The sequence below is a fragment of the Engraulis encrasicolus genome, unplaced genomic scaffold (genome assembly GCF_034702125.1).
Source record: "Engraulis encrasicolus isolate BLACKSEA-1 unplaced genomic scaffold, IST_EnEncr_1.0 scaffold_51_np1212, whole genome shotgun sequence".
Taxonomy (NCBI): Eukaryota; Metazoa; Chordata; class Actinopteri; order Clupeiformes; family Engraulidae; genus Engraulis; species Engraulis encrasicolus.
In genome coordinates, this window is record NW_026945830.1 from 486,000 (window position 1) to 502,263 (window position 16,264).

Consider the following 16,264-nt stretch of genomic DNA (forward strand, 5'->3'; position numbering starts at 1 on the left):
CAAAGTTACATTTCTGTAATGCTTTCCTATGAAAAGATATACTCAAAAATCTGCAAAACTGTGAGGGGTGTATTCACTTTCGTGATATACTGTACATACATACATACATATAAATACATACATTACATACAGCCCACCACTTAGATATTAACAACGTGGAGTGATAAAACATACAATCTTAAGACTGATTCAGCAGACTTCAACGATGCATCCTAAATGTGCAGTTGTGGCCTAATGGTAAGGGGAAAAGACTGTGTCTTAGAATTTGAAGGCTGCCGGTTCAAATCTCATACAATCCATGACTGAGCACTTATAATTTGATGGTGATGGTAAGTATTCATGAAAATGGTAACATTTGTGAATGGGCAGCATGAATGCTGGAAATAAACTACAAAGAAATATTACACAATGCACCTTTAATCCTCTTTACTTTTACTTCTGCCACACAGACATAATAATGCGCACCTTACGAGGGCAAAGACAATGAACAACACCAGGAACAAAACAACAAGCAAGAACAGCATCACATCCAGGGAGTGGTAGGAGTACCAGGGCATCTTGTAGGACTCTGTGCGCAGGTGAGCAGCGCCTTTGTGTCTCATGACATACTCGATCCAGAAGAGAGCTCGGTCCAGGGGCTCCACAGGCTGGTGTCTGTGCAGGCGGGAGAGCCTCTGCATGTTCTGCATTGATACCTTCACTCCTAGTCCCCCCCTTCCCCCCTCCCCTTCGTGCTAGAGGACTAGGAGTGAAGCTATCAATGCATCGAAGTCAAAGTACTCCGAATGTGTTACCACGCCTGTCATTACAGTGCCATTTCTTTATCTAGGTAGGAAATCGCCACGTTTTATTTTGTGCAACAGCTTTTGGATCAGTTTGCTAGTCATACAGGGATGTTTAAATAGGGAACACGTGGAACAATTTGGTCACTTCTAACTTAAGGCAGCGAATGATGTCCGTCGGAAAAGCTGAGCCATGCTAAGGCTAACGAGTTCGGGCCGCGCGTGTTGCTGACTGGGGTGCCTGCAAAGATGAGACAGGTCGGGAAGAGCTCATCTCAGGTCAGAGAGGAACACACTTAACTATTGAAACATAGTGGACTGTTCCTTTAATCCTTTTTACTTTTACTTCTGCCACACAGACGTAATAATGCACACCTTACGAGGGCAAAGACAATGAACAACATTAGGAACAAAACAACAAGCAAGAACAGTGTCACATCCAGGGAGTGGTAGGAGTACCAGGGCATCTTGTAGGACTCTGTGCGCAGGTGAGCAGCGCCTTTGTGTCTCATAACAAACTGGATCCAGAAGAGGGCTCGGTCCAGGGGCTCCACAGGCTGGTCTCTGTGCAGGCGGGAGAGCCTCTGCATGTTCTGCATTGATACCTTCACTCCTAGTCCCCCCCCTTCCCCCCTCCCCTTCGTGCTAGAGGACTAGGAGTGAAGCTATCAATGCATCGAAGTCGAAGTACTCCGAATGTGTTACTACGCCTGTCATTACAGTGCCATTTCTTTATCTAGGTAGGAAATCGCCATGTTTCATTTTGTGCAACAGTTTTTGGATCAGTTTGCTAGTCCTGCAGGGATGTTTAAATAGGGAACACGTGGAACAATTTGATCACTTCTAACTTAAAGCAGCGAATGATGTCCGTCGGCAAAGCTGAGCCAAGCTAATGCTAACGAGTTTGGGCCGCGCGTGTTGCTGACTGGGGTGCGTCCAAAGATGAGACAGGTCAGGAAGAGCTCATCTCAGGTCAGAGAGGAACACACTTAACTATTGAAACATAGTGGACTGTTCCTTTAATCCTTTTTACTTTTACTCCTGCCACACAGACGTAATAACGCGCACCTTACAAGGGCAAAGACGATGAACAACATCAGGAACAAAACAACAAGCAAGAACAGCGTCACGTCCAGGGAGTGGTAGGAGTACCAGGGCATCTTGTAGGACTCTGTGCGCAGGTGAGCAGCGCCTTTGTGTCTCATGACAAACTGGATCCAGAAGAGGGCTCGGTCCAGGGGCTCCACAGGCTGGTCTCTGTGCAGGTGGGAGAGCCTCTGCATGCTCTGCCTGTAGGAGGACACGTGGAGCACCTCCTGCAGCGCTCGGAGAACGTTGGCCTTGTTCACGGAGGCGATAGGTAGTACCTTTGCACCTCCTTTCTCCTCCAGTCGAAGAAGGTTGTCGTGCTGGTCGAAGAACAGAGGGATGCCTAGCACTGGCACCCCGTGGTAGATCGCCTCTTGGACCCCGTTTCCTCCTCCGTGGGCCACAAATGCCCGGATCTGGGGGTTTCCTAGTAGGTCGTTCTGGGGTATCCACTTGACCAGGAGGGTGTTGTTGCCCAGGGTAGAGGGTCTCTCCCCAATATGCCTCCAGATCACCTTCTGGGGTAACTCTGCAAACGCAGACGCAATGCTGTCCGCAAAGTCACGGGGAAGGTCACTTACATATGTCCCCAAAGACATGAGGATGACTCCATGTTCTCCAGAGCTCTGCACAAAGTCGTGCAGGTCTTGAGGGAGAGGCTGTGCTGGCTTGCACTGGAAGCCACCCATATAGACCACATTGGGCATGGTGGGGCGGGGGAACTCAAACACAAAGTCCACTCTCATCAGCCAGATGTCTGCAGCCTGCACGAGTTCATTCATATCTACTTTGTCTTCAAAGTATTTATCACAAACTGCCTGATACACAGGTCGAACTATGAACCTTCTTTGAAATTGCGCTTTTAGGTAAAATAGCACGTTTTTCACTCTTTCCAAGAAGGTCATTTTGTCAGACAGACCTGAGCTCATGGTTGGTATGTAGGACACTGGTGAAGGAGCAAGAATGAAGTGTCCATCCTCACTGAGGACAAATCGGGCGTTGTACACGAGGGGAACTTTAAGGTAGTGAGCCAGTATAATGCCATCACCATACCCAGGGTCGGCCAGAACCAAGTCAAACTGGCTCTCGTTCAGCCGTTGCATTAAAGCTCTGTCCTCAAGCATTGTGGACAACACCTGACATGTGACTGCATGCATGTTTCTCGTGGCAGAGAAGACCAGCAGCTGCATGGAAATGAAATTCAATATGGAATCGCCTTCTTGCTCAATGGTAAATATTTTCGAGATGATTTCTTTGGCAAATTCTTTGTCACGCCATTGCACTATGGGCACTGTGATGGAGTCATAGTAGGACGAGTCCTCTTTGATGTACCAGCTCTTGGTGTTTCGCAGCACAGTGATGGAGTGTCCTTTGCTGTGTAGAGCTCTGACCAGGATGTCCATATTCACCCAATGGCTGCCATCCACTGGCGCCACCAGGATCTTCCCTCCATAGCAACCAGGAACATACCACCAGAGACACCAGAGTGACAGGAGAAGAAGGGATGTCACAGCAGGGCAACTCCTCGGCATCATACTGAGAATGAAACAAAACCAGATTCATAAATTAATAATTCCATGTCAGTTTTCTGATGTAATATACAGTAGTTGCAAAAACCGAAACATCACGGCTCACGGCAAACCTTTTTTTGTGTGTTTGTTTTCACTTGCAAAACTCTCAAAGATTTACTGTAATGTAACAAAATTCCCCTTCTCCGTGTTGATCATTTCGATTCTGGACAAGGCAATCTTATTTGTGAGACACACTCAATGGGTGACCTAAAATAAAGTAAGCTTACCATACATATTTCAATCCGAAAGAGCGGAACATATTTACAGTTCAAACTGGATAACAAACGTGTCTCATTGTCAATGTCTTCAGTTAGAACATGCTGTGGAACATGACTGGGATCTTCTTGGATTGTGCCATATCATACACAGCAACAGTTCATAGTGCTTTTAGATACGTTATAATGGATAAACAATCCGTCAGTCTATACACTCATCCATTAATTTACTTACATTAAACATTCATTAAACATCCATTAAACACCCACAAAAAAACTATTTGGACAGCATCATTATCTATGTGTGCAAATGTGTAAAGTTCAAAGAATATAAGGAAACATGTTAAAACTATACACATAAATTGATTCTAAAAGACGCCAAATCATGAGGTTTAACAAACTAAATCTTGAAAAGTATGTTGCCATTAAGCTCACCTTAGTACAGTGACAATCAATCTACAGTGGGATCACATCCAGTCTCCTGAAGCTCTTTATCACGCTCAGTCTGACAGACCTGCATTGCCTTGTGCATGGGGCTTTTATATTTTTCTTGTATGCAAAGAAAAACAATGTGCTCCTGTGTGCTTTCTTACTTAGTGTGTGCGTCTAACAGGACAACCTGTTTTATCACTGCAAAGCAAATTATTCACCATTTCCTGGGTCCATGGTGTCCCGAAGTGTAAAACAGATTCAGATTAAACATTCCGTATGTGTCTATGAGTGTGTGTGTGAGAGAGAGAGAGAGAGAGAGAGAGAGAGAGAGAGAGAGAGAGAGAGAGAGAGAGAGAGAGAGAGAGAGAGAAGAGAGAGAGAGAGAGAGAGAGAGAGAGAGAGTGTGTGTGTGTGTGTGTGTGTGTGTGTGTGTGTGTGTGTGTGCGTGTGCGTGCGTGCGTGCGTGCGTGCGTGCGTGCGTGCGTGTGTGTGTGTTTGTGAGTGTGTGTGTGTGGACAAGGACATGTGTGTAAGACCATGGGGGGTGAGGGTGTATGGGACAGTATGGAGTGTGACTGGGACGGGGGCTGTAATTGTATTTGCATGTACGTGTACTGTTTGTGATGTAAAGGGGCATGAGGTAGGCCTACTAGTCGAGGGGGCAGAGGGCCTTCTGGAGTCTACACACACACACCACACACACACACACACACACACACACACACACACACACACAGGGAATGATTAATCTGAATCTGTTTTACACTTCGGGACACGGCATGGACCTAGCCTTGCGACGCCATCCTATGTACTCCACCCAAAGATTTTGGCTCCGCACATCGTCTGGCAAAAGCCTCGAGCTCGGCTCTCTCAGTGTTCTCAGTACTTCGGGACACCATGGACCCAGGAAATGGTGAATAATTTGCTTTGCAGTGATAAAACAGGTTGTCCTGTTAGACGCACATACATATACATAACACACAACGCAGATACATAACATGTAGGTTGCATAACAACCAAACAGCAAGCATCATAGCATTTATAGCCAAAAGCTAATTTCCAATGCCCGTCCCTAGAAGGGCTTTTAAAACAATACACTAGCAGCAATAACAATAAAACAATATTATATAAAAACAGCCTATTCACTCATTAAGTCCAATCATTCATCTTTGAAATCTATCAATCATATTTAAAGTTAGAGTTTATTCATCCATCCATCGCATGCATTCGCTAAACATCATAATCACATTTCCTACCAATCCATTTACTTGCATAGCCATGTAAAAAAGGTGACTGGCAACCTTTACACTTTTTTATGTTTAACTTGCAATGTTTTACAGTGTACATAGCAAACACACTGCCACCTGTCCTGATCAATCAGTAATAAACACTTTTTCGGATGGTCCAATGGGAAAATGCATGTATAAAACCACTGCCACCAAGGTCAACTTGGTAACCCAATGTGCTCTGTATTTTTCTCCATTTTTTAGACTTTTCCAATCAAAGCCCTGATGATTGCTATACTGCAATGAGAAGCAGGATCAGGTCTTCTTATAATAATCTAAGGCAGGGATGTCAAACTCAGGCCCGGGGGCCAAATTTGGCCCGCGGAGCCATTTTATTTGGCCCGCGAGATCATTTCAAATGTGTATTACAGGTGGCCCTCATACACCACAACTGTGTAGTTTATAAAGAGTTGAACATGAAAATGCTTATATCACAGGAATATGAGTGGGCCCAGGCCATTGCAGCTCACACTCAAATTCAACAGAATATGTGCAGGCACATTTTAACTATTTGGTTAAATTTAAACATGAGCAATTTTAGTCCATTTTTGTTAAATATATAAATATATATATATATATATATATATATATATATATATATATATATATATTGAGTTTGGCCCGCGACTTCGCTCCAGCTTTTGATTTTGGCCCTCTGTCGATTTGAGTTTGACACCCCTGATCTAGGGTGAACTGCATTATAAGGCGTTCAGCGTCTGTTTCAGGCAATGTTTCCTTGAATATTTCGCATGATGACAAACTTTTTGTGATTGGCACTACACTGCGTCTTAGTTTTTAGATGCGTCCTAGCATCTCTATAAGAGGTGTTAGATTTTGGAGGTTTCCAAAATTCTCTTCTCCAATAAAAATGAAAGGAGGAATGCTCTGCGTTGTGTTTTAGTTGACTCACTTGCAAAAATAAAAATAAGTCTTGACTTCGTAGTTAAAAGGATCGATCAGGATATAATTTATTATAGAAAAAGTGAGATTACAAAAAGAATAAGAAGAAAATAAAAGAAGTAAAAGTGGAAAAAGAATAAAAAAGTTAAAAAGAAATAAAAATGAGACAAAGCCTCACAGCGTCTCACTATCTAGGCAGCATCCTATCTCTGGCGAATGACAGGCAAATCGAACGACAGCTGACAAAATGGGGGCAACGGTTTTTATACTGTCTTCCTCATGTCAGCAGGTTACACGTATGCAAGTATGATATTAGTTAAGGAAGATGTCGTCTCCATGTCTCCAGTAGTGACGAAGCATAAAAACACCTATCGCTAAGGATAACACACAGCCTAGATGTGTCTGCTATCTGGAAAGTTAGGCGCGAGCACACTGTGCCCTGGCACAATGGCCTTCAACAGCAGAGGCTCTCGCTCTGAGCTCTCCAGATATCAGCAAAGTAACCGTAAACATACCACATTCCAGGGCCCAATTGATTGGAACACTAGAAGGGCTAGTATGGTCAATCAGTTGTTGGTCAGCTGCAAAGAGCAGCTGGATATACCACTCAAATTCAACAGAGGGTATGTCCGTCGGTTGGTGTGTCTGTCTGTCTGTCTGCCTGCCTGTCAGTAGATCGGTCTGTCCGTCTTAAACACTTTCTTTCAATTGTTATTCCCTCCTGTGTCCACAAGGCCAACGCAGTCTCACCCCAAGTAGTCAATTTCTGACTACCTTGGACCAGACTGCAATTTTTGACGTCTTGGGTATTCCTTCCACGTCACATTTTGACTATGTTTCCTAACCCTATTCCTAAACCTAACCTCAATGACGTTATGCTGCCACAAGGGGGCGCCTTTGAGGACATAGTCAAAATGTGACGTGGAAGGAATACCCAAGACGTCAAAAATTGCAGTCTGGTCAAAGGTACTCAGATATTGACTACTTGGGGTGAGACTATGTAGACAAGGCGGCAGTGCATAGGCGGACACACCTTGTTGCCCTTCGACAGTGCAAATCATTACATGATTCAACCAGTAGGCCTAGTGCAATTTGTGTTAGACGCACAGCCAGTAAAAATCAATTCCTCTAGCGAAAAAGGTAATATTGGATGAGGATAATAGTATGTTAATGAAATCACCCAGTTTCACCGCTGAGAGAAAGATGTTTTTTGTAATAGGACAAAGTACCTCAAGACAACAAGAAAACCTTTCAGTACACCTCTCTACCTTGTACGGTAACTAAATTGCATAGCAAAAAAATAATCTCGCCAAGGATAATAGAACAACCAGAAAGGCTACAATTTGCAGACAATTTCAAAGGCAGCCACTGGCAATAATGGGGCCTATTTTTGAATTATGAAATTGTGTTCTACATGTGCTCTGTTATTATGGGTTTTTTTCCTTTTCAACCCAAGTAACCTTGTTTTAAGGTGCCAGCAGAGCAAACGAAGCCAAGGGGAACCTGATGACAGGGCAGCCGTGGCCTAGTGGTTAGAGAGTTGGTCTTTCAATCTAGGGGTTGCCGGTTCGAATCCCCCCTGACCTCTCCCTATATCTCCATCCATGGCTGAAGTGCCCTTGAGCAAGGCACCTAACCCCACACTGCTCCAGGGACTGTAACCAATACCCTGAAAAATAATAGTTGTAAGTCGCTTTGAATAAATGAAAGCGCCAGCTAAGTGCAATATAATGTAATGTAATGTAATGACAGACAGATTCACCTGTAAAAGATGTAAATCAGTGGTTCTCAACCTTTTTTGAGTAGACGCCACCTTGGCCCAGGGTCCCAAACCTTTCTGGGTCTGAGGGCTACTGAGGGCTACTCAAGGGCTACCAAGGGCTACCCAAGGGCTACCAAGGGCTACTCGAGAGCTACTGAGAGCTACCCAAGGGCTACTTGTTTGTTCAAAATCCTCTACTGATGTCTTGACATCATTCCCAAACCACACAATGATTTAATGATAATTTGTTTATAGGTTACAAAGAAATAATCTCATCTTTAAATTAAGAAAAACATTAACTGTCACTAAATTCTTGTAGTCGTCACTGTTTATTAACATCCTTGGTGGGCACATCAGAAGCTTCTGGAGGGCTACTTGGCGCCCGCGGGCACCACGTTGGTGACGCCTGCCCTAGACCTCATCCTAAGCCTCCCAATGCCCCCTTGACTTCATTATTAGCCTGCCAACGCCCCTCTTACTATTCAAAAATAAAATAGTATTAATGCCACCCAATGGCAACTACGCACTGCCCCCTCTCAACTGTATCCCTCTCAACCCCCCATGGGGCCCCCGAACCCCTCTGGGGGGCTCTAGAGTCCCTGTTGAGAAACACTAGTGTAGATAGACATGCTAATATTTTGCGCATTGCACATAATCAAAGGGATGTCTTTGCATTGATGAAGCCATACTCCCTTCTAATCATCTACTATTGTGTTTTCAAAACACACAGCCATTCAAAAGCCTCCATCACTTTTGTTCATGCGTGTCAAGCAAGTGGCGTGTGGTAAATAGTTTTAAAGATATGGTAGAATGGCGAAAAATCCAACACGTGTCAAATCAACTGATCTTCTTCAAACCCATTGAAACACACTCCGTTTCAAACACACCAACACACACACACACACACACACACACACACACACACACACACACACACACACACACACACACACACACACACACACAACACACACACACACACACACACACACACACACACACACAAACACACACACACACACACACACACACACACAGACCAATCAACTAATACCTACACTTCCCACCTCGCCTCCCCAACAACCATCACACACACACCACCACCACCAACCCCCTACCCCCCCCCTCCACACACACGCACACGCACACGCACGCACACACACACACACACACACACACACACACACACACACACACACACACACACCCTTACTCACCCCCAACTTGCACACTCCTACTCACCTCACCCTTTATGCACCGACACAGGCATCACCCCCCCCACACACACACACACACACCAACCACCACCACCATACACCATACACACCTACCTTCGCTTCCCCAACTCGTGCCCCCCCCCCCACACACACGCACACACACCTACTCACCCCCAACTTGCACACCCCTAACCACCTCACCCCTTATGCACCGACACAGGCATCATACCACCCCCCCCCACACACACACACACACACACACACACCAGCCACCACCTCCATACACCATACACACCTACCTTCACACCCCCAACTCGTGCCCCCCCCTCCACACACACACACACACACACACACACCGTGGCAGTAGGGGGTGTTGGGCCTGTGGAGGGGTATGTCAGAGCAGCAGATAAACTCAGACAGCTGCAACGCCCAACAGGAGCTCAGTCTACTATTTATAGCTTTCAATCTGCACCACTGACTACAGACACGACTGGCTTCCACCATCTCTCTCTCTCTCTCTCTCTCTCTCTCTCTCTCTCTCTCTCTCTCTCTCTCTCTCTCTCTCTCTCTCTCTCTCTCTCTCTCTCTCTCAGACGTCCTCTACCTCTCCCTAACTTTCACTCCATCTGCCACTATCTGTCTTTTCTACCCTCCATTGTCACTGCTTCTCTCTCCCTCTCTCTCCCTCTCTCTCTCTCTCTCTCTCTCTCTCTCTCTCTCTCTCTCTCTCTCTCTCTCTCTCTCTCTCTCTCTCTCTCCCTTACACCCCCCCTACCCTCTTCTCCTCTATCTATCCCTGTCCCTCACCCCTCCCTCTCTCTTTCCAGAATGTGCAGCTAAGCTAACAGGTCCTTCCTGGGAGCTCCCCTGGTCCCCTCTCTCTCTCTGTCCTGTAGAGTTCTAGAACCCTCTCTCTCCTGTAGAGTTCCGGAGAGTTCTGGAAACCCTCGCTGGCGAAGGCTCCTTCCCTCCACCACCTCCAAAACCAGGAGTAAACCCAAAAAAACTCTAAAGGGATTAAGTAGCCGAGAGCAAGACCAAGCGGATACACACACACACACACACAAACACACAAATACGCGCAAACGCTGAACACACTCTGAGACCCACCATCATGGCTCTCATGTGTTACAATAAGGGCTGCGGGGAGAAGTTCGACAAAGACAAGAACGCAGACGGTAAGCATTTTGAATGGGCAAAGATATGTGGGAGTATTTTTTATACATGTTCCATATAAAATCTGAAGACTTTGAGGGTTTTGAATGGGCAAGGATATGTGTGGGGGGGTTTGTGTGTGTATTCCGTATGTGCAAGATTAGAAAAGTTCTCAAACTGCTGTAGATTGATTCATAATAGTACCATATTAGTTATTGACTGTTATGAAAGTATAATATGGGTATAAATGTAAAAAAAAATATTTATAATATATGTGTATACATATATCAATATGGGTAAACTTTCTTGAATTAAAATGCGGATTTCACAGTAAGTTCTTGCTAAATAATACCACCGTCTACAACTAACTGTACATACATGGTAGAATTTAAGTAGGCCTACATACTGTTCACTACAGTATAGTATTGTATAGTGTCAGTGATTATCACTGTATAGTATTGTAGTTGCAGTGATTGTTACAGTATAGTTGCATTTCTATTACCATACAGGTTCGGTCATTTCATATATTTTCTGGCAAATTTATGAACATTTCAACCTGATCGCCCTTCATGATAATGATGCATTAAATGCTGAATGCTTAATAATGTCCTTTAATAATGATGCCGTAATGTTAACTTGTACCCCTGCCCAAAGCCCGATTGTGACTTGGCAACACATAACTGTGGACAGGTGGCATCCACAGCTGGTGTCCAAGGTCCCTGTCTGGAACACACACACACACACACACACACACACACACACACACACACACACACACACACACACACACACACACACACACACACACACACACACACACACACACACACACACACACACACACACACACACAGAATGGCCCACTGATTACAATGGCTATCTGTCTTGTAGAGTTACGGTAAAGCACTTTCATTCATTAACACGAGCCAAATATGGGGGACTTCTTGGAAGGATTCAAGTGATAATGGACTAAAAGGGAAATGTACGGTAGTTATCAAATACTGGGGTACATTTCTGCAGCCAAAGTTGCTAACTTTGTTAGCTACTTTGTTGTTTGCAATACCATTTCCCATTGACAACTACCCAAGTTGCTAACTGCTAACAGCTACGCTTTCGAGAAACACACCCCTGGCCTGAGAAGAAAGGGGACATGATGCACTGTGGTGACAATCTCATTCATTGGTATGGGCAAGCGATGCGATGGGGCTTCCAAAAGGCATTCAAACGATGGCTCACTGGACAGGAGTCATACGGTTATAAATAATGTTTAGAGGTGACACCTTAATGCGATACGTCTGATTTGATACATATCAATTACACAGTTATACGTGCCTGACAAGAAACACTGTTGTGTAGCCACATGATGCCCTTCCTCCCACCAGTGCAACGCTAATTGTAAAGTTAATTGAAAAGCTAATTGAAAAGTTTTTATGTCCATAGTACTACACTAACATTACACATTTGCCTTTAGTAATGCAATTTGACTTGGTCCTTGCCATGCTTGTCATAGCAAATTTTATTACAGGGACCATGTCTTAACGGGCTAATACAAACATGTACAAGTAAACAAAAAGGTTCAACTAGGTAGCAAGGAAGTGAAGTGTCTGTGTGTGTCTCAGACGCACTGATAATTCAGGATCCCTCTTGTCAGGTAGTGAGAGTGAGGCTGTGCTTGTTGGAAAAGCAGGCCACACAATGAAACATTGCAAGACAATTCAACTTTTTTTTTAAAGTAAAAGTTGCCCATTAAAGGCAAGCCAATTAAACTTTTTTTTTTTTTAAGTAAAAGTTGCCCTACTGCCTTAAGTTTGTAAGTTAACTCAACTTGAGGCTTTGATTTCAGAGTTGACACAAATATAAGACTCAAGCTGAGTTATCTTACAAACCTAAGACAGCAGGGCAACTCACTTTTTTGAAGTTTAACTGGCTTGTAATGTTTTACAGTGCACGTGCAATAAGGATCAGCAGAAGGTGTGCTTGGTATGGAGAATGTGGCCCTACTGACAGCTGTCTGTTACTTTCCTTACATGGCGTCCCCAACAGTACCTCCCCCACTGACACACACACACACACACACAGACACAGACACAGACACAGACACACACACACACACACACACACACACACACACACACACACACACACACACACACACACACACACACACACACACACACACACACACACACACACACACACACACACACACGCCGGGGGAAGGGAGTCGTGCCAACTGTGACGACACACAGGCATAGTATGTCAGAGCAGATAGTACCAGCTAGAGTAGCACATGGCTACCCACGTGGCCATGTTACAGAATTTCATCTGATGCATTCTAGAATCCTCTCGTTCTCTGTGACGTATTCCAGAACTCAAGCATTCTATTCCACCCGGTGCGTTCTAGAATTCACTCAATCTCTCTAATGTGTTCCAGAATTCAAACGTTCTATCTGACGCATTCTACAGTAGAATTCACTCGTTGTCTCTTATGTGTTTCAGAATGCAAGCTATCTGGTGCATTCCAGATTTCACTCGCTCTGTTTTTCAGAAGCCCTCAGCTCAAAACTCTGACGAGCATAATTGTCAGGGATGGGTTCAAAATACTCAGAAAAGACAAAATGCCCCAAATTTGATTTAGTCTCAATATGACAAATCATAATGAGAAATCAGCAGATTCATTGAAGTCACCTGTGTTAACTGAAAGGAAAAAACAGACTGCATTTTGCAATACTAGTTGCAGGTAGTCTGTTGTGTACCATAGTTTTTTTCTGCCAGTTACCTTTGGTATATGAATCATTTGCTCTTGCTTAAAATACTGATTTCATCCTCATCCAACTATGTTGATGTCTGCTTTTGTATCTGGGGCATATCACCCAATTCTGGGCCCTATGTACAACCAGCCCCGATGGACACCCCTTCTCATACAATATATGAAGAGTTAATTTGCAAAACAGTGTATCCACCATTTTTGACTTTCGCATTTTATAATTGAAAATGAATTCACCTATGTGTGAATTCTTGCCTTTCAAATATTTTGAGAACATACTTTTACAGCCTATATAAAATGCGTTTTGCAATGCATTGGAATGCTCAATACAAAAATATCAATTTCCCAACATTCTACCAAATGATACAATTGAAACTTAACTTTTCATATACTAAAAAAAACTACTAAATCTAAAAATTGAGACAAAACACCATATTTAAATTCATTCCATTTACATTCTTTAATCCAAGGGTGATTTAAATATTCCCACTATTCACACCCCTCTTCACACACACTCTTCACATGCCCATTTCTCCTGGATCTCAGGTCAGTTGAATTGGTGATTAATTGCGATTAATGTTTTTTAATCAATTAATGCATTGGTCGATTAAAGTCGAAGTCGATCGATCGATTAATCGTTTGCATCCCTATATTGTGTATACATATCTGAGTGTGGGCCCCTTATGCATGTGTGGCCCTAGGCTCACGCTACTTTCTATATGACGCCCCTGATTTTACATGGCAACTCTTGACAACATTATTTACCCTCATGCCCTCGTTTTATACTGTACTGTACTGTGTGCTACTACACACTTTAGTTTCCTTCGAGATCACTCCTCTGCTTTACTACTACTCTATATCACTGTTGACGATGAAGCAATAAAGCTGTCATTCTACTGTATCTCTCTCTCTCTCTCTCTCTCTCTCTCTCTCTCTCTCTCTCTCTCTCTCTCTCTCTCTCTCTCTCGTCCTGCATTCCCCAGATGCCTGTCTGTTTCACCCTGGAGTGCCCATCTTCCACGATGCCCTCAAGGTACGCTGTGAGAGAGAGAGGGAATATTTTATGATATTATTCTGCCCCCTGCTCAGCTCCTGTGTGAGCAACGTTCCTCCAGTGGAGCTCAGTGTTGCCAGATGTGTCTGATCAAATCCCGCCCAAAATGTTCTCAAAAACCGCCAAAATGCGCTAAATTTCACCCAATTTCAACAAATTGCATTGATTTCTATGGGCATAAAACTGCAGGGGGAAAAAAACGCCAAATTGCCTCATTTTTCCCGTTTTTACCCGCAGACGGTCATCCCAAGCAGCCCAATTTTGCGGGTAACTGCCCAATCTGGCAACACTGGTAGAACTCTGCATTTGTACTGCAGCAGGATGTCTCGTTGCCTTCGCAATATAAGACTGTTAGTCAGTCCTGTCTGTCGACTGTATCTGTCTCTTGTGTCTTTGTATGTCTCTCTGTCTGTCTCTTTGTCTGCCTGTCTCACACTGTCTCTCTCTCTCTCTCTCCCTCTCTCTCACTTTCTCTCTCTTCACATCTTTCTGTCTCCACCGCTCTCTCTCTCTCTCTCTCTCTCTCCATCTCTCTCACTTTCTCTCTCTCTCTCTCTCTCTCTCTCTCCATCTCTCTCACTTTCTCTCTCTTCACATCTTTCTGTCTCCACCTCTCTCTCTCATCTCTCTCTCTCTCTCTCTTTCTTTCTCTCTCTCTCTCTCTCTCTCTCTCTCTCTCTCTCTCCCCCTCCATCTCTCTCTCACTTTCTCCCTTTCTCTCTCTTCATCTTTCTGTCTCCACCTCTCTCCCTCTCTCTCTCTCTCTCTCTCTCTCTCTCCCCCTCTCTCTCTCTCTCTCTCTCTCTCTCTCTCTCTCTCTCTCTCTCTCTCTCTCTCTCTCTCCAGGTACTGCATTGATCTCTTTCCCTCAGCATGTGTATTTCCTGGGTGATGAACCCATTACCTTGGTCTATAGTGTATAGTGTGTATATATATGGCACTCCTGCTGAGGCTGTGAGGAGTAGGGAGAGAGGAGATGGGATGAGTCACTAGATTAACCTCCATACACTTCAGGCTATGGGGAAGCTGTGAGCAAAGGAGAAAACTTCAGTAAAAAATTCAAGAGAAAAAAAATCATGCGATGGTTTGGCTGTCTCTGTGTGTGTGTGTGTGTGTGTGTGTCAGTAGTTTATGCGTGTGTGTGTGTGTGTATTTGTGTGTGTGTGTGTGTTCATGCAGTATGTGTGTGTGTGTGTGTGTGTGTGTGTGTGTGTGTGCGTGTGCGTGTGCGTGAGTGTGTGTGTGTGTGTGTGCGTTAACGCGTGCGTGCGCGCGTGTGAGAGAGTTTATGTGTATGTGTGTGTGTGTGTATTAATGTGTGTGTAGACACGTGTGTGCTCTCCTCTCTTGTGTAAGTAAAGTTTGTGTGCGTGTGTGTGTGTGTGTGTGTGTGTGTGTGTGGGCGCGTGCGTGCGTGCGTGTATGTGTGTGTGTGCGTGTGTGTGTCTGTGTGTATGTGTGTGTGTGTGCGTGCACGCGTGCGGGCGTGTGTACGTGTGTGTGTGTTTGTCTGTGTCTGTNTGTGTGCACGCATAATATGTACATGTTTGTGTGTGTGTGATTGTTCATACAGTGTGTGTGTGTGTGTGCGTGTGTATGTGTGTGTGTGATGTAGGGCAGCGTGGGCCTGCCTGCCTGGCTAATAACAGGCTAGCTGTAATAACATAGCTGCTGCGCCTGCTAATGGGGCTCTGGCCATATGTCTTGAAGGCATTAGCACAGTCTTGGCTGGACAGGAGCGCAGCATGCAGGAAGCCATTTATACAGCATATATTAGCTTCACAGGCAGAGCCGCTGACAGCTTTGACTGGGCCCCAGGACAAAGTCATCTGAAAGGGCCCCCCAATCTAATACATACAATGTAATGATGAGGAACCAATTATGGGCCCCCTCTCTCCCTGGGCCCGGGGACAACTGTCCCCTTTGTCCACACCTGTCGGCATCCCTGTTCAATTCACAGGTAGATGGATTATTGGAATGCATAATTATGTCTAAAAATAAGCAATGTGCTTTGGTGCCATGTGGATTTATAAA

General features: G+C 44.6%; 2 protein-coding genes across 2 annotated transcripts in view; one reads left to right on the top strand and one right to left on the bottom strand.

The window, feature by feature from the left end:
• Positions 1-1,801: 1,801 nt before the first annotated feature.
• On the bottom strand, positions 1,802-3,289 carry LOC134444334 (UDP-glucuronosyltransferase 2B1-like). Its single transcript, XM_063193666.1, has one exon. It carries the CDS (start codon positions 3,272-3,274, stop codon positions 1,802-1,804), a length of 1,473 nt encoding a protein of 490 aa, XP_063049736.1. The 5' UTR covers positions 3,275-3,289.
• A 6,768-nt stretch (positions 3,290-10,057) lies between these two features.
• zgc:92429 (uncharacterized protein LOC445063 homolog) overlaps positions 10,058-16,264 on the top strand; it is a 31,001-nt gene continuing 24,794 nt past the window's right edge. Inside the window, exons 1-2 of the mRNA XM_063193669.1 lie at positions 10,058-10,432; positions 14,160-14,209. Coding sequence (XP_063049739.1) covers positions 10,369-10,432; positions 14,160-14,209 — 114 coding nt within the window. The 5' untranslated portion in view covers positions 10,058-10,368. The remainder of the gene's footprint in view (positions 10,433-14,159; positions 14,210-16,264) is intronic.